The sequence below is a fragment of the Pagrus pagrus genome, assembly GCF_965226575.1.
Source record: "Pagrus pagrus genome assembly, chromosome: 15".
Taxonomy (NCBI): domain Eukaryota; kingdom Metazoa; phylum Chordata; class Actinopteri; order Spariformes; family Sparidae; genus Pagrus; species Pagrus pagrus.
The window spans coordinates 21,060,679-21,080,558 of record NC_140199.1 but is presented as its reverse complement, the minus strand read 5'-3'; the positions used below and the strand labels follow the sequence as shown (position 1 = coordinate 21,080,558).

Here is a 19,880-nt window from a genome sequence, read left to right as displayed (position 1 = left end):
ACTCTTAGGTTCAGCAAGCAATTACCGAAGCACCATAAGCATATCCTCGCACAAGAACTTGAAAACAAAACCCGGACTCAGCATATTCCTTGATTAGATTAAGATACTGTGCAGGATAATGGAATGAAGCTCCGATCAACCAAGGCTGCAAATTGCCTATTAAGGGGGTTGTGGAGAAGTCACCTAGAAACTGTTCATGAGTGAGAATACTCCTTTCCATCTATTCATGCAATTTTAACTAAGCTTATGCTGTGTTTCCTATCAGTGCAAATAAGCCCACTAGTTATCCACTGGTCTGCTAAGAACATGTGGCACAAACATCTGTCTGCAATATTTTCTTGACAAGCAGCAAGCCATAATCTCTTCCTGCAATGCACATGAATGTAGCACCCAATTCAGTATGATACATGTCCTTTCCACAGGGATTGGCCGGGGTGCCAGGTCAGCCAGGGGAACCAGGCAAAGAGGGCAAAAGGGTGAGTAAACAAAAACAGTCCACCAACAGTTGTGAGGCCTGGCTCGTGGTCTTACTGACTGTGAGGACCTGGCCTAGGGAAAGGCCAAACAGCAGCTGAGCGGCTGTTGTTGTTTTGGGGGGAGGTGGAGATGATCTGTGGACCCCCAGAGAGAGGAGGGGAGGTGTGGGCTTGTTGTGTGACAATTAATGAATGGGCTTCATGGTCAAGGGGTCACACACACTCACAGTGTGACTGGCAGCACACATGATTAAGTCTGGCTGGGTGACTGAGGTGGACAGTATTCAGTTTCCTACAAGGCCAGCTTGATTTGGGATCGGGACAATGTCCGTGACTGAATCAACTGAAACATTACTCCACATTTATTTATATGTCACGTCTGACTGTAATAACTGTGGTCAAGAGTACATGTGGCAGGATTTGTAATGTAGTGGTGGTGACACTTTCTATGAAGGTCATGTCTATAATGTGTCTAATTTTTTTTGTGTGTGTGTGTTACACTTTTGTTGCTGCCAGCAAATACTGCTCATGACTCTGCGTAACTGTATTATTGTATCATACAATTACTAATACCCTTAAACACTTTACTCATAGTTCACAAAGTCAAGCTATAGCATATTTTAGCTTATCTTATCTTATCTTATCTTCATAACACATTTTTCATTACAGAGACTCAGCATTTATAATCTGTTATGGTATGTTACAGAGCCAGGCTGATATTTTTTCTAGCTGAAATGAAAACAGACCTTGTCTATGTGGATTGTATACTGTATGTATGAAATGTTGATCTGAAAAGTAACTAGCAAGTATATCTGTGAAATAATAAATGCAGTGTGTAAAAAGTACAGTATTTCCCTCTGAAATGTAGTGGAGAGAAAAAAATAGTAGAAAATGACAAAGAAATACTCAAGTAATGTACAAGTACCTATAAATTGTACTAAACTACAGTACTTAAGTAAATGTACTTAGTTACATTCCACTACTTCTATTTACTTAAGCACTCATCCTCGATCAAGCTAGCTATGAGATTCATACTGCAGCTTCTGAATCAATATTTTAATTAATTTAACTGCAAATCGTAATATTCCACTGTTACCGTTTAGCATTATGTCATGGATACGGTCTTATACGTTATAGCAGTGTCTTTAAAACTTGCTATAATAGTTAAAATAAGTAACATGCTGTGTAACCCAGGACCCACCTTCTTCTTTAACACACTGTTGTCACTTTGGCATGAAGGTCTAAAGCAATATGAATGTCCACCACATATAATACTTTATACTTCTGTTCATAGTTTTGTATATTGAAACTCTTTGTACGATCTAATGCAAAATTCCAGGTGATGATGTTTAAGTATGGTATCACTTCATAATAACCATCATTAAAGGGGCACTATGTAGTTTTGGAAAGGAAAATAAGGTTCCCAGAACAGTGTGAATCTAGAAAGGTGGCAGGGTCTGGCAAATATAAACAAAGTAAAGCAGTATGAAACTGAGTTGTCCTTTAAGGTCAGTTTGTTTATTCAGTCATGAAAACAAAGAGTGTTTGTTTTGTTCGTTCAGGCACAAAAGATCTTTCTCTTCTGCTTAGAATTTCTTCCCTAAAACTACATAGTGCACCTTTAATAAATGCTGAATTTATGGTTAATTAAACTATGGTTAATGGTTATTCCACTGTTAACAAACAATGAAATGTTTTTCTGGTATTCTCACATTAGCAACAAGCACACATGCTAACTTTTTGGTGGGCTGAGGATTGGCCATCAGCAAGAGTGTTATTGTTCCTTGACATCACAGCTGAGAGGCAGTGTTCAAGGACAGGTGGAGAGAGTGTCCTTTTGTGTCCCGCTTAATTGACTTGGTGTGAATACCTTCGCCTGCGACACTGCGATCCAAAATAGGCTCTTCAGGCGGCCGAGCAGTCCTGTTTGTCTCACAGAGAATGGTCATAAAACAGCAAGAAAACATTTGGCTCTGCTGCAGCGAAGTATAAAATATATAGCAGGTTGAGCAGCCATAAGTAGGTCAGGCAAATGTTCTTTTCAGAGAAAGCAAGAGCCGTGATGATGCACAATACTCGAGACATCTGGACACAAGTATCTCAAAAATTCCGCCCTTCTGTGTGAATACATTCAAACTCAAAACTTGTTCCAATAGCATTAACAATTTATGACCTATCACCGGTTGTATCTCTTGATGGATCATTTCTCACAATGCAGTGAAGTCAGAGAATCTATTTTCAGGGAATGTATTCACGGTCAACAAGAATGAGCTCAGAGGCTCGTGCAGATGTTTGTTTTTTTTCTTTTTATGATGTTGTGTCTCTACCTCATTAGTTAAATTATACCTAACCTGACTTAAGCAGGGATGGAGTGTCAGACTGAGTGAGAGTCAGAGGCATCAATTATGGTGTGCACTCCTCTTCTGGAAGTTTTATGATGAATCTTTCAATCATAATTGGTTTTGAGGAAATAGAAAGTCACTCTGCGTTTGATGTTGTGGCTTCTCGGTTTCCTATATATCATTATATTTCTTCCACAGTAGTTCTTTGAAGACTTTGTAGGTAAAACTTCCTTAGGGCTTCAAACTGGTCACTTCAGACTTTCTGCTGTTGTTGTTGCTGAAGACACAGTGCTGATCTATTAATACTCTGTCTTTGATGACTGGCTGACTTCATGGTGACTGTTAATGTGCTAAGGTTTCTGCTTATTCTTAGCTCGAGGAGTCACATGTGGCCTCCAAGTTGTTGACCAACCTGTGTTTCTAGAGTTTGACGGCCTATTTTAGGGAGGTGGACATGTATCATTATCAGGGGCTAGCTAGTGGCCAGCTGATACAGCAAGAGACTCTCACCCAATTAGCAACTCTTGTCCATGCTCGCAACTCATTGGTTATACATCTGCTGTAGCAATGATGCGGGATATCTTGACGTAGACTGACCACTCTGCAACCTTCATACGATAGCCGGGAGTGGAAAGCTTTCACAAGGCCTTAGATTCAAGCTAGACCATCTTTCACACTGTCTACTTCAATTTATTGTTAAGCAAAATACAACCACTCTAAGCTATTTAGATTTACTTCAAGGAGACGTGGAGGACATTGTATTGAGGAGAGGGAGGAATGATGCCTTTTGCACTGATCATTCTCTGGAGCTTAAAGCAACATATGCAAGAGAGGATATCAAGGGCAGGCACCCAACCCCCTTCTGTGACCCCATGTCTAACATTCATAGAATCTTGATTTGATCTTATTACCTTGATGGATGACTAGTTCACTTCATCAGGGTGTAAGATAAGGGCCAGTCCAGCCATGTCCAGGAATTTATGGGTCCGTATTGCCCCCACATTACACATTGCCATTAATAGTAATGTGAATGGCTTGGTTTTATCTATTATGGATGGCATGGACACAGAATGGCAGGCAGAGAGTAGGACTTTGGGATTCAGAGGTACATTACGGCAGATCAGGTAAGAATATGGGGAGCACTAGTAAAAGCAACAACGTGCTAAAATTTTCATCAGGCGCTGTAACAATGTGTGAAGCTCTGTGTTGTCAATGCAGTACACAGGTCGAGCAGGCGAAAGATATGAATGCTGAAGGGAACAACCTTGGAATTTTCAGATTTCAGTGTAGTCATTTGTAAGCCAAGTGTTAGGTATGCAGTGCAGAGAAGTGACCGCCTGACAGCCGTCTACAAATATGAGGGACTGTATAATAAAAAGTCCTGCATGCATACAAAAATGATGTGGGATTTGGTGGCAGAAAGCAATGCAGAAAGTACCAAATGACGTAATTGTGCATGCTGAAAATAGGACTGAATACCTATCTTGGTCAATGCACACTGCCTCCTTACAGCCAAAATATACAGGAACACCGCGGCAAGCTCGGTTTATTCATGTCGTGCCAAGTCTTCCCAGCATACTCTGCTTCGATAGTTGGCTCAGGGCTGTGAGTGGGTTCAGTGCAGACATGGGTTCATCCCTTCTATAGTAGTAGGTTCCTGTGGATTAATAAATAATCACCTTAAGAAATCCCCCATTACAAGGTGGGTCTTGGGGTTTTAATCCACCACATTAAGCCTTATTAGCTGTATAAATGCACCTGTATAGGAAAATAAGTCCCTGCTAAATATAAGTCACTGACAAATGTTGATCCACTTGGTTTGCTATTGAATTTATGTCATGGTATCATACATACTGGACAGACATTTGCTTTAATTATACGTTTCAGGAACATTGCTTAAGCATTATAAATATATTTTTCTCTTGATAAACGATGCACTTTTTCTTTGATGCATTTTGCAGAATGCAAATAGTGCAAACGCAAAGCATTTGAAAACCCCCTTAAGTAAGCTACGGGCCTCCTCTGTGTCAAGGATTCCTTGTGTCCCGCTTTAGAAAATGCACATGTCTGACAGATGTGCTGCACAATGTTTGTTCTTATTAGACATAGCTGTGCAAGTACAGAGATGATGAAACTCCAACAAGCCCTAGAGGAAGCACAACATTGCAACTGCTCTGTCTACGGATGTGTTCTCTTCAAATGAATTATGCAGTGTAGATCCTCTCACTGATTTATTCATTTATTTATTTAAATCTGGTTAGTTGGTTATTTATTTAGTTAGTTAGTTTGCTTGGAGAGTGAAGTAGTTGGCACAGTTGAAATTATACAGATTGGTAGCTGGTGAGTAGCTCAGCTCTGTAATCTTTGAAGCTACACAGAATTTACAATCAGGCAGAAGGTGACATTCTCCATTGACTGCCTTCTCATTGTCTCCAGTATCTCTCTCTTGTAAAATGACTCATAGAGATATTCGTCCGCATACCTCAGCTGGGGATGTGGGTGGATGACACTGTGCCACATGAGATGCCTGCCTCATATGTCAAGGAGATAAGCGAGAACAAAAGTCATGATAAAGGTGTAAAGGCCCAGAGACCGTTGCTTGAGATGACCTCGTGTAGGGAGAAGGCATTGAAAGAGAGACTTTTAATTATTTTCTCACTGAATAATATCCCGTGCACCCAGATTATTAGTAACTATTGAGGAAACATTATAGAGTGGAGTGCTGACATATGGCAGGACTTTGATTTTACTAATAGGATATCCCTCCTTTGCTGAATCAGCTCCCCTCTCAGCATTTATACAGTAGACCCACCATGGTTACTAATTGCAGTGTCCAGAAAATTGTTAATTATTTATTTCCAAGTGATTATGTTCATAAATCTATTGTGAAAACTTTTGTTGTTGAACTACAGTTATTAGATTGTAATGAAATTAGTTTTCTTCACCGAGATGTGTTGATAGATGCAGGCAAGTTTCCTCTAAAAGTGGCTTTAATGCATTTGTCCTGCAGCAGCATGGAGCCTTATATCGGTTTACTTTTTATTTTGAAGTGCACATGAGTAAAGTCATGAGACTTGCTTAGGCATGAAATCCTTCTGCCCGGATGCTGAATGAAACCAGAGACAGCTTAGGTGTAAACACCGTGTTCACTTGTTGGTTGTTAAGTAGAAGACTGTGTCTCAGTGAAGAGACTCCCCTCGATTAAACGGGAAAGATTGTTATTTGTAAAATGCTACGAGTCTACATCTCAGAATTTTCACTGCGGTCACATCACGTTCGTCAGCTGTCAACACTTCAGATCATGTGATAGTCCCAGATCAATTGCATGTCAGTAATTGCAGCGCAGACACACTTTCAGTTCCTCAGTAGTGTCAAAAAATTTGAAACAATGCAACTAACGTCTACAACAGCTGCCCTGGCACTTTAAAGTGGCACAGATATAATCTGTCAAAACAGTTGAAAAGATCATCTGTCTTTTCTCAGACTGGTCTCTCTGGACTGGTCCACATTTCCAGAGAAGAAGGAGGTAATTGCTGTCTTTTGGAAGTGATAGTGGTGTTTACATTTTCCATTCCATCTCTGTGCTGAATGACTGAGACAGCTGTCTTTAAGTCCTGACCAGCAACGCAGCAGGAATATTTTCCTCCATATTTGCGCCCTTCACCCTTGAGCTAACACATGACTTAAAGGTTGTCTGTCCATTGGCAGCCCAGTCGCCAGAATAAAGCATGGATGCATTCAATTTATAATAAAACATTTGTACAATATGCATCATATTACCTTCCAATTACATGTATTTGAGCTGACTTTCTTATCAGGAGGAAAAGGAGGAGGGGATAGTGGTGGTATGACGGAGAGAGACGACTGTTCAAGACCGCCGTTCACCTCCTGTTTCAACTGACAAAACCAGGTAATTTTGGCAACCGTTGGGACATTTTGCAGCTGTCAGAACCTGGACATTTTCCACACGTTTGTGGCGACACAACCAGGTATTTTGAACGAAAACATGATCTTTTGCCAACCATAACCAAATGGGTTTTGTGCTGCAACTAAACCAGACCATGAACACAGTGTTGTCACACCAGAAAATTGGAGAGTGAAACATAAAGCAACGTAACGTTTTAGAAGATCCATGGTTTGAAACGTACAATACCAACACTTATTCAGCTATTGGGTTGCCATTGAATGTTATTTTCTCTCAGCACAACCACTTGTGCGTGCGCTTCACTTGACCATGTTTAAATATGTACTGTACACGTGTGTGGACCATACAGAGCGAGGAATCCTTTTAGTGAGGCACCAATATTGTACTGGTACAATATTGGTGCCTCACTGGAAGGCATAATGCAAGGGCAGGTCAAAACATTAGTGTCGGTTCAGATACAATAACATTCATCTACTTTAAAACTCAATCTATGTATCCTCATCGCACAGTTAATAGCTTTTGTCATTTAACCCAATTTAGTCGGAAAAAGTATGCCGTCTCTGAAAGCCAAATGCATGCCGTAAGTGGAATTTAGATGCCTCTCCTCTACAGGACCCAGCAAATGTTGTTTTGAGATAATTGAGCCACCACAGTATATATAATATTCATATTATATCTGATGGGCTTGGCTCAGGATCATTTGGATCAGTCTGTATGTCTGCAGAGACCAAAGCAGCCAGTGACAGTGATAGGGGAAGGAGTTATGGTTGGGTTTTGCGGGGACTGGAACATTTGGCAGCGGCTCCCCGCTCCATAGGTGGAGGCAGACATGAACAGCGATGCAAGTGTAACAGACTGTTGACCTCTACCAGAGCACCTGCAGGGCGAGATTATTAAGTAACGAGTCCCTGGTGAGAATACCAGCCTTCCTGCCAGAAGTTCTCCACGGGAGGCTGCCGCTGATTTGGGTGATACAGTAAATGCATAAAATTGCACCAGCTATCTAATTAGAGCTTTTTGTTGTCCAGCTCAGCACACAGCTATATTGATGAATTAATTTTTCCCAAAAAGGCTTTTTTAACAGGAGCCAGCTTACAAGATATATCGCTGTATCGGACTTTGATCTGATATGCTACTGATCTGTTTAATATACCCGACATATGTATTAATATATTTTACATTGAAGACAGAAATGATAGATCATGGTTGTTAATGTAATTAAGGCTACCTTGTTTGGCAGAGATGTGTCACCTTGAAACATGAACAAACAACATCTTTTTATTCATTTTTATAAGTCTATTGAAGCATGATTGCAAACTGGAATGAAACGCAGTAACTCATTTGAACATACAGTATATTACTGTACATGTACACATACATGTAGCACCTACGTTTAACCATTGAGACACAGTTGGTGGTCGTCGTTGATGGTCTGTGTCTTTAAAGCAGCGTTTAAATACGGTAGCGTGATGCAGATATGTAGTTACAGTTTTGGCCCAACCCGGCAAAGCTCAATGGCAGAGTAGCACGGAGAAAAGAATTTACAGGTCAGCAGGGCTCACAGCTGAGATTTTATGGCAAGATTTACACCCTGTGCGATTTTTACAAGCAGGGGGAGGATTTGTTAACCCTTTGTTGAACAGAATGGGATAGGTTATTCTCCTCCCTCCCTCCCGCCCTCCCTCTCTCTCGCTCTCTGTCCAAATTCATATTGAGGGAATCCAGAGAGCCACGCTTTTGACACCTGTATTACACCAGGAGGTAACACTTTTGCCCAGTGCACAAGGCAATTAATCTTGTCAATGTCAAGTGCATTGGGAGGAGGGATGGAACAAAGATTTGACCTGATTGGCTCTGAAAAGGTCTCACATTTGGGCCCAGTTGGGAAAGAGGAGGGTTACAGGGGGAAGCGTTTGGCGCATGCAAGGACAGATGCACAGAGCTTTGATTTATCTGTCTGACTCTCGTCTTTCCCAGAGAGCCCCCAGTATGGCTACATCCATGGGTGTCCAGAATAAACACACATTAATTGGCCAATTAATTACAGGGACGAATACAGGGGGCAAGACTTTGAGAGGGCCAATTTGATTGCACATTGTTCACTGGCTTTTATAGTCACTGTGTGTGCGTGTCGGTAAGTCGATGTGTGTGTACGTGTAAAAAGCTGATGTTCAACAAGGGGTAATTTAGGTCAACACATCCTCTGAGCATTAGATAGGCTTGATATAGTTGGCCAGGACTCGGCCCCTCATTCACACGTCTACAACTTCGCGACTTTCTCAGGAGACAGAGCTGCATCACGCAGCGAGGACACTGGGAGTAGTGGACGCGTCAGTGTCAGAATTCATCAGGGCCTGGCATCCCCTTGGCCTGTGTCTAATACCTCTCCAACATTTTCAGATGTTGTCTCAGTGTCTGCCAGGTCATAGCAACACTAATGGAGTGTCATGTGTCAGATAGGGTCAGCTGAACTGAATTCACTCGACTCCTTGAGTTATGTCAGTGGACAGGAGGTGACTGGCCTTGGTGACTGTCCTAGGTATCGTGGTCTACACCGTTGGCTTCAGTCATCCAAACAGTGGGATTTTCTCTGGCTCCAAACAGTCTAGTAATGTACAAAGACACTCTCCTGGGCATTGTAGGTCAGTTTAAAGGGACAGTCCACCCCTAAACCCAAAATACATATTTTTCTCCTCACCTGTAGCGCTATTTATCCTTCTAGATCGTTTTGGTGTGAGATGCAGAGTTTTGGAGATAGCAAATGTAGATGTCTGTCTTCTATCAAATATAATAGAACTAGATGGCACTCAGCTTGTGGTGCTCAAAGTGCCAAAAAACAATAGTATTTCCAGAAATCATTTCTTGGTTGGTCTTGCTGTGAGCAGTTTTATGTAGGAACTATTTTCTTTCTACCAAATTATCACCACAAAGTAAGCTAGCATCTACTCATGGAAAAGAGGATAACTAAGCTAGCTAAATTAGCTGAGGACAGCATTAATGTTTACATCCAGTCCCACGAGCAAGAGCCTCTAATCCATGAGTAGGACGCTTCCTTCTTGGCGTGGTACGGTTGGCACGTGTAGTCCAGTAACCAAAAAAATCTATATGTAACACACATGAGAGAAAAGTATGTATTTTTGATTTTGGGGGTGACCTGTCCCTTTAAGGAGGGGACAGAGTTTCTGAGAATGTCAGTACCTTCAAAATGGCATTTTGGATCCAAGATGCTTGGATTGAAGCGTGCCCCCCGAGTAAGCTCTATCTATGTGTGTCGTTTCCTCGGCCAAGGGGAGGGAGGAGGACAGAGAGAGCTCAGAGTGCATGGGGAAAGGAGGCTGGACGGGGAGGGGGCGGTGTAGCCCTGAACGCTGCAGAACACAGAGGCGCGGTAGTGGGAGGCTGCATCACTTACAGCACACTGCTACAGTCTGCCATCTATATTCTGATTCTTCACACTCTCATCCTGCCCGCGACCAATTTAGATACATTCATCTGTGTCCACTTTAATGGCATGCCAGGGTGCAGCCCATTTACAGTGGCCTGATATTATACAGATGGTAGTGTGTGGGACCTTAGTGTAATCTGTTATGCGTGGTGAGTGATATGAAGCATAAGACTCACCAAGGGCTACAGTACCCGGAGTGAGCGCCCTGTGGATCTTTGCACAGTGTATTCTCTCTGAACTCAAATATTTGGTTTGTAAAATGAACCAGGGTTTTATTGAAAGTAGATTTTCAGCCTCTCCCATTCACTTGTTGGATAATGCATTAATGAAACACTCTGTATCTGTAAACATAGGACGGGAGCAATCTGCTCCGGATGAATAATACAGCCAAAAAGTCCAGATGAGACTGTGAAATTTCTAAGAGCCAAGACTAATAACAGCATCCATTAGGAGATGAGAACATTCAAGAGGCAGTGCCGGCCTTGTGAGGAGCCAGTGCACCAGGCACCCAGCTTGCATGGGAACACTGCAAAGATATTCGGCTGATAGGTGTGGATTGAGCTCATGGTTTAATATAGATTTATCGTCTTCACCACATAAAAATGCAAATTCCGATAATATCATCAGCCCTCTTCCCTCTCCTTAGGAGTTGTTAAAGTCAATGAGCTCTTAAAACTCATCGCTGAAGATGTGGTAGAGACGTGGCTGTTGTAAAGAGCTCTTCTGAGGCTCCCTTGGGACTTCCTTGGCTTAGTTTCCATAGACATCCGCTGTCTGCATTTCCCGTGTTTGCCTTTGCCTCTAGTGTTTGCACATTGTGTGGTAGTGGGATTTTAATGTTGGTGGAAATAGCTCTATAATGGTTATTCCACACAATGATATGCTGCGTTCTATGACTGGATACCCTTGTAATGCCACCTGTGTCCCCTTTTGTATTGTGTGGCAGTTGAAAAGAGGCATAATGCGGTATGAAAATTATTGTCACTCTCTCACACTCTCACACAGCTTCTTGCTCTCGTCTATTACCTTCTTCTCTCATCGTTGTAAGCCCTCTACAAAAAAAATCTCCTATACGGTATTCAGTGCCTAATTGCCAGACTGCCTAATTAGGGATGTTACCCAACACACATCATACATTCATGCATTGAGGACATCTATCCACTCTCATAGAGAGCTTACAGTTGCCTCATTGGCTCTGTCCCCCGCCATGTGCAAAATCTGTGATGAAGCTAGTTTGCCATCTAGTGGCACATGCACAAATCACCGTTTAGTCACATGGGATCTATGATTGAGTCTCTGTGAGGAAAGCCTTCATGGAAAGCTTCAGCCAAGAGACTATAGGTGCAATCTTGGCCAGCTGAGCTGTGTCTTAAGTCGGCTGCAGTGTCAGCCATCTCTTTATACGTCCCTGAATATTTAGATGGCTGGGAGTTAAAGAGAGCATTGTGTGCCAGTCAGAATGGTGAAAAATGCTAAGCTGCATTTGAGCCCCTGCCAGGCAGCTGTCGGCTTTGCCGTTCTCTTCCTGCCCCGGCCGCTCCTCTTAACCCTCAGTAAACAACTGGAACAAATCCTATTTTATTGAGGCTTTTACCAAGTGCAAGGGATCTCAGCAAGCTCCAGTGCCCAGGCATTTTCTAAGCTTGTGCAGTGTCCTAAGATGGCATCCGACGAGGGCAGTCAGAAGTAGGGTGTTTGCACTGTCTGTCTCTAATTGGATCCTTAATCAGAGGCAGGTGAGGCTGCGGTCTCTGCAGTGTGTTTTGTGACATTTCAAGCGAGCAGTATAATCGATATATCCCTCAGACGCGTTGATGGTTGATTTGACACAGTGAAAACAGGTTCGGTGAGAAATATGTCAACTGCAGCATATCGAGCTGCATAGTTGATGTGAATTCACTGAATATTTGTCCCCCTCCCCAGCTGATACTCAGCTGGTATTTTGACGCTAACGCCCAGAAGCAGCTGGGGTGATGTAGTATACATGTGAGAAAATATTATTAAAGTAGGTGAAGCTGAGAATGTGCCTATTGGATAGTTATTTTTTTCTTATAAAACCAGAGTGAAGAACTACACTGTTGATTTTTCCGCACTTCTCTGCTCTATATTTTGGAAAAAGCAACCTTTCGTTCTAAGACACTGACATTGTAGTGCTCATATTCCCAACATATCACTTAATAATTAGATACATGCTGTAGCAGAGCAAACATGGTGATAGGTTCAAGAGGATGCTACAAAAATCTTGATATTTGAGGGATCCTTTGTGCAAACTTTATGCTGTTCTTTATGCTCATTATGCAAATTGTTAAATGAGAAATCGGAAAATATTTGCAAGGGGAAAGGATGACATTTCAGAGTTAATTACAGAATAAATTAGCTTGTGGTGGCAGTTTGCCTAACTGCCTGCATCTTGTTTGAATGTGGATGCCATAAACGATCCCAGGGGACGGCAGGTTTGACCGAAGGACTGAGGGGATCGTATGCATCTGGTTGCAGTGTCCTTCTTTCCATCTTTCAAAGGCCAGGAGCGGACGAGCATTTTCACTAGGGAATAAATATTGTGACAGGCTGTGCTGTGGCAACCTCTCTCAGTTGTGTGCATGCAGCATCTGTCTGTGTTTGTTAGTTCACACTTCTGGATGTCCATGTGTATTTTTCAGTGTCCAAATCATCCTTTCAAAACCGTGGTGATTTTCCTTGTCTTTGTTCCATCGCTGCACGGCTAAAGTACAGTACACCTTGCACACAGACAGAAATAACAGAAAACTCCATACCACCTTCTCTTTTGCTCTGTGTATTGTTAAGTGACACGAGAATGATATTATGAGGGTTTATCATCTTCACGGTTTTGTACACATTTGTTTACCGAGCAAATACAGCTGCCGCTCACAAGCTACACAGTCAGTTCCAGTTAAACGCAGTATAGCAGTTAGACAAAAGGCTCAGGTGGCCTGAGTACATGTCCCCAGAGGGAGACAGGACTCAGCTCAGGCAGAAAGAGTGGGAGTGGCATGTGAGTTTTTCAGTCAAGAAAAGGTCATCTCTCCCATGAGCTACATAACATTGTCGCAGACCAACTTGGCTTGGTAATGTCAGATAGTTTCCCCTTCAGGACATTAAACTTCAGTGTCACACATGAGACAGGCAGAGGAAAGAAAAGCACCACACCAAAGATTTCTTGTCATGAGTCTTGACTTGTAAGCAGGCTACATTTGGTTAATAGTGAAGGTTTGTTGAGCATCTGTATGCACGCTTTGACTGCTAGCTTTACTCCCTGAGAATTTCAATAGTCCAGTGTAACAACCTTCAACTATTAAATTAATTGCCGACTACTTTGATAACCATTTAATCGATTTCTTTAATTTTACAAGAAGAAAAAAGTCAGGTAAGTGGTAACAAGACACCTGAGGGCGATCTTCCTGGGCTTGGATCGAATTTTTTTACGATTATCTGACGTTTTATAGGACAAAGAACTAATCGGATAAACTTGAAAAATAATCAACAGATTAATCAACAATGAAAATAATCGTTAGTTGCTGCCCTATTTGTGTTATTTCTGTGTGTCATTACTCATATTACTTGTATTAATATTCTCTCTGTGGTTATTTTTTTTAAATTGATATCATTGCCATTATTGTTCTGGAATAAGGAAGCTCCTGTCTCCAACAGAAAACACAGCTCCTGAAACGCCTCGTCAGCAGTCTTTGTGACATCACGCTACATCAATGAGTCGCACATTTGCGTAATTTATGCGGCTAACGGCTAGTTTGACACGTAAGAATTGTGAATTGCGAACTCTGTTGTTGTTAGCGGTGCTGGGTCAGGCATGTGTGAGCTGACCAATCAGAGCAGACTGGGTATTATGGAGAGAGGGCTTAAAGAGACAGGAGCTAAAACAGAGCATTGGACAGTATGAGAAAACTGATGTGTCGTCTGAGCACTATAGTACACCATGTAAACATTTTCTAGTAGTAACCCAAAATAAAATGATGAACCTGAAAATGAGCACAATATGTCTCCTTTAAGAAAATATTGGAGGGGAAAATGATTGTTTGGTAGCTGATACAGTAGTGTGCTGGAAATAAGAAGGTCTCTCCTAAACCTGAAGACCAAAACCTCACTATAAAGGTCATATTGTGGCTCAAATAGTAAATGAATTATTGCTTGAATTTAGATGTCAAAATAAGAAAGTGGATTTCTAATTTTAGTAGAGAGTGTTAATGTGAAATAGAAATAGTGATGACTGGAAGCTCCAGTGGAAAATCAAAGATGAAATATTGTGTTTGAAATATGATAAAACTTCAGATGTTAAAAATAGTTGAAACTGATTTACTGACTGATAGCATCCCTGCATATAAAAGGGAGAATAGTCCCTCCGTTCTGTGTCTCAGGTTGGAGTTCGGTCCTGTGCTGTTCATTTCAGAAGGCTTCTCTGGCTTATCTTCTGACCTCTCATGACAGGGACATTTGTCAGGTGGATTATGTGGCTTTTTGATGGTATATCCGCTTTATTGCTAAAAACGCGTCACGTTCTGGCCTCTACGTTTTATACCGCTGTGTTATCCCGGTTCTGGGGTTGGACATGGAACATCTCAGGGAACATGTTGACATTTGGGATAAGGATTATGGAGTCATCATAAACGAGTGCCTCTGCTGTGTGTCGCTGTCACTGTTGACTTTGCTCTCAGATTGGGGCTTGTGTTGTAGGACTGAGCCGGGCCCCATGTCTGCGCTTCACTTCTACACTTTGCAGCTCGTAGCGGAGTTGACACCAGTCGCGGCTGGGATCCATGTGGATTAAGTTGGGAGTTCAGAATATGCTGTCAGTCTGCTGAGGCCTCCTCCTTACCCCAGCTCAACTCACTCTAGCTTTAGTAGCCCCATTATTGAATTAATGCAGAGTGCTTTTCACATTTCTGTTATATGGTTTTGCAGGTTTTTAGAGCGGTACAGAATAGATGAATAGTGCTATTGAATATGTGTTTGGTCTTGCCGCCCCATCTTTCATTTACCTGAGAAGCTAATCTTTTACTCCCACTCTCACTGTCACGATCCCTTCATCTTTCTCTTCTTCCTTCCCTCCCTCACATCCCTCATTTCCTTCCTCGCCTTCTTTTTTTTCTCTTGCCCCCCCCCCCCTTCTCTAATCTACCGCAATGACCTGAAGGAGGGCTTCACACTGCAGCGCTCAAATAATAATCAAGCACTAGGATGTTGTCAAATTTATAGGACACTGAGCGTTGCATAGCAACAGAGATTGCAGGGGTGATCCAACAGGAGCTGGAAGTTGGGTGAGGGAGAAACGGGGCGAGTGACAGGAGACAGGAGAAGGAAGGCGAGATGACAGGAAAAACAGGAGACAACAGAGAGGGATGAGATGAGAGTAACAGTGGAGTGTGATATTATACACAAAGGGAGAGATGAATGGGAAACTGAAAAGGAAATGAGAAAGTTAAGGTTGGCTTGGCTGAAAGAAAAGATTCATAGACGCTGCTGGCTGGGCTGGCAGTCCAAGTTATAATTATCATCATGTTGACATATTTTACTATGGCATTTTGGCAAACTCAGGTGGTGTTAAGTTTAAAATAAAGACTTGAATATAGCAGAGCAAAATATCCATTTACCTAATGGTCCAAATCCAACTGCAGGCTGCTCTTTACATCACGGAGAAACTTTTTCTTTTTTTGGCTTTTGTAACACTTTTGTCATGTTTTAGATTGTCTCTCACTTGTTTTTCTTTCTTTCTTTCTTTCTTTCTTTCTTTCTTTCTTTTCTTATTTGGTGTTGAAGTCCTCAGTTTCAGTCTCCTGTTCATCCTCGTTGCCTAGAGACTGCTTTGGATTGCATGTCACCTCTGACTCTCTCGTCTTTCTTCATGTGTTGCGTCTACCTCCTTCACCAGTAAACACAGTAAATCAACAAGACAGTCAAGTCAAGAGTTCATGGAATTCGCCTGGAATCTGGGAAAATGAGCAGTTTAGATAATTATATTCTTAATCAAATAAACATTCATCATCATTATTTTAGGATCAAATGTGTCCGTGCTGCTCTCTGAGGTGACAATAATCTTCAGGAAAGCTTTTTATTTCAGGTAACACAAATAAGCATTTATTCCCTGCTATAGCAACAAGCCAACAAACAGTTTTGAAACAAGTGAAGAAAAAACATAATTAATAAATGGCCTCAATTCAAAATGTCAGAGTATCCCTTTAGTGACACTTTACAAAAGTCTTGGAGGTCAAAACATGACATTTCAAACTCATCAAATCATTGAAAATGGCATTAACACAGAATTAAACTATGAACCCTGTGTTAATACTCTAAAGCACTTCTCAAACTTGTGATAACTGTTGTTGTAATATCAGGGTGCTCATGGGCACTACGGTGGCTGCAGGCATCTTGATTAATATGTCCAGCATGTCCCTTCAGAGGCAGTTATCTCACTATGTCACTGGCAGGTGTTTCAGTTTGGAGAGTCAACTGAGTGCAAACGGTGATGACAGCTGTGCTCCGGACTAATTATTTCTTGTCACTGTGCACAGATTTGTTGGGGACGGCGTGCTAAGTGTCAGTCTAACCCCAAGGTCACCTGGTGTAGTCGTTTTAATGGATTGCTTTATTACAAAAAAAAAAAAAATGACTGTCTTGGAGGACAGCGTGTTTTACGCTAAATATTGAATAAATATATTATCAAAGAAGAAAAACTCACCTCCAACAAAGTTTATCTACAGTGTAGATTCTACATTCAGCTACTCAGCCAATACTTAGGAGTGTGCACCCCAGTTATGTCAATACAGGTCGACTAAATATTAGAAACAGATCTCTGTATAATGCAAGTTATCATACGTTAAACGTAGACTAGATGAGTAGTCTAAATGTAACAAAACAATCAATGAAAACAGTCAAATTTGAGCCGATATTCTTGAATTGTATTTTGAATGCTGCCGAATCAGAATCAGAAATACTTTGTTGATCTATGAGGGGAAATTGGTACTTTACATACTGTATAAATACATATATTTTTTTTTAGAATAGAAGGAGTACTATATATAATATCACCCTATAGCGAGACTTGACACGTTAACTGTAAAAGAAAATAATTTCGAAATGTGTCTGATTGTTAAGCTTGCATTTTCATGTGGCGAACACAATCGCATGGCAAATACATAAATTCATCTTAGATGCAACATTTAACAAAGCAAATTATGTCAGTATATCATTTAAGTGGGTACATTAAAAGTGCGATGTGTTTAAATTGGCTGCCTGTTCAATTAATAGTCAAAACAAACATGGGAAAGTATATTACCAGAGTAACCATTAACTGTAGCTGCCGTTAGCGAGTTAGTTTGGTTAGCCACGTGAGTGCTGTTTTTTATAATGTTGGACTGAAATGAGTCAGGGCTAGCTGTTAGCATGCTTCATACACTTCATACCATCAAAAACACTTCTTTCTTCTTTCTTCACATTGTGTTGTTGATTTTAGATATATTATTTTATGTTTTCAACTAAAATTCTTACATATTGCACCTTTAACAAAAAAATTAGATACTGCAAGTGAAGTTTATTATAAAATAACAAGTTAAAAATAAGTATTGCAAGTGCCGACTACTCTCTACATCACATTCAACAAAAACATTATTATTATGATAATCATACAGGTGGGATTTATTGCAGAGCCATCAGGTTACAGTGCACTCGTTTTAGGTAGGCGCACCTCATAAATTGTCTTTTTGTGAGCAGAATGTACATCAGAAATATATTTTTTGAACCAGCAGAAAACATAAATCTTACTACCTTGTTAAGAACCATTTCATAACTTACAGGTAACGGTGCAACTGAGCCTCAGGCCTATATTTAATAATTCAGACTTAACCCCAGATTGACATTTAGTTGTTCTGACTCCATTTATTGAAAGTTGAGTTCTACAGTACCACTGTTTATTTTGATGATAATATGCAAATACATGGGCATAAAACTTGCATGCGCTGTGCTGTTAAAAGAGATTTAAGGGCAAATGTGGAGAAATAATTTTGAAAACTGCATAATTCATGACCTGCTTGGAATAATAGCGTATGAAATATTCATTAGCCAAATTACTTATCTGTGTAATCTGCTTTTGTTGTGGAGTTCAGGGGAGAAGGGGCAGTGTCAGGAGCTAAGGCTAACACAAACAGTCTGTTCTTTTTGCAAACTTAGGAATGATTCAGTGTCGGGCTCATCATTGTCAGGTTTTGAAAAATAGATCCTTTACTGTACATAAAACTGGTGTTTTTTAAACCTGATGTAGCACCCATTGAATAGACAGATTGAATACTTTGGCTGCTACTCTGACTGCTCTTTGCTTTCCACAGAGGTAACCAACCTCAAGTACATTTCAAAGAGGTAATTCCCATGTGTAATATAATGTCAGTCATTTGAAGCAAAGGACATCAACGCATTTCGACATCTTCCACCTCTTCTCAACTAAGCGTTTTCTCACGCTCGCGATAAAGCACGTGTAGCCTCAGAGCTACATTAACACAGATGATGAAAAGAGGCTGGCCGAGGCAGCGTTGGTACATCAAACAGCGGCGTGCAACTCCCATGAGTCGGCACACGCTGGTTCTACTGTGTCATTATTAATGTTAATATTTACTGTACTACACCTTGGCTTCCCCTGTTTTCATAATGCTGTAATCTGTGGACTACAAACAGAGAGAGGAGCACGAGCGCACGTGAAAACAGATGATTAAAAGCAATGGCTCTCAGTGAAGTTCCTCCCTTTGTCTTTGTTGCAAGCAAACGCACATGTCAAATTCGACCCAGTTAATCAAAGTCTGCGTACATGGAGTGTCAGAGGGAAGAATCGGGGGCGTCGCTTTGTGATTTTTTACTTTTCTTGAGGCAGCCACTGATCCTTCCCTCTCCACAGATCTACACCACCACTAACTCAGCGGAGGGAAGAAGTGTTTTTGTCGCCCGCACTGACACATACAGTAGAAGAGAAATGTTTCAATGTAGCAATTGTGTCAAATGATGAAACTCCCATTAGAAAGAGGTAATCATATTTAGCCGTGATACAGATATCTGCATTGTCCCGCGCTTCTGCCGTTGATTACGACTGCTGTACAGTGAATTGATATCGGCCAGAGTATTACCATCTCCTAATTGAGCTGATTTTATATCCGTCGCGTGTGTGTGAAAGCCAGCTAATTCCAGGCACTCCTCATAAGACACAGCCAGTGATGCTCTGCCAGTTTATAGGATAGCTTTAAGGATATCCGCAGAGCTTTATCCTCTTTTCTCGCGAGGACATAAACCCTCTTGATGTAAATTATACCAACTTTGGTTTGGTTCAGATTGCATTACATCTCATTAAGATGTCAGCTTTTCAGGACTCGCAGAATCTCAAGCAATGGGGCCCTTTGCAATTCACAAAATGTCAAAAACAGGAATCAAAATAGTCGCTTCGTTCTGACCTCGTTTTCACAGTTCTGGACAGCACTGGCTGTCTTGCCCTGTTTGCTGCCGTTACTGCTCCTCCGGTTGATTAATGCACCGAGGGACTCACACAGCTGGAAAGGAGGCAGTAAACCAGAGGAGGGAACAAAGACTAGTGGGCCACACGGGGTGCGGCAATTAAGCTGTTTTCTTGTTGTTAATTAAAAGCAAATTAGAGACTGCGACAGGAGTTGCTGTCTAGCCTTAATTGC

The 19,880-nt window shown here is 41.4% G+C and overlaps 1 protein-coding gene across 4 annotated transcripts in view; it reads left to right on the top strand.

Annotated features, from left to right (window-relative positions):
* Positions 1–19,880, top strand: part of LOC311270834 (uncharacterized protein) — a 115,615-nt gene that overhangs the window by 46,770 nt on the left and 48,965 nt on the right. For all 4 annotated transcript variants that reach the window (XM_084376026.1, XM_084376025.1, XM_084376027.1 and 1 more), the window contains one exon: positions 423–476. In XM_084376026.1, the coding sequence (XP_084232152.1) occupies positions 423–476 (54 nt within the window). The remainder of the gene's footprint in view (positions 1–422; positions 477–19,880) is intronic.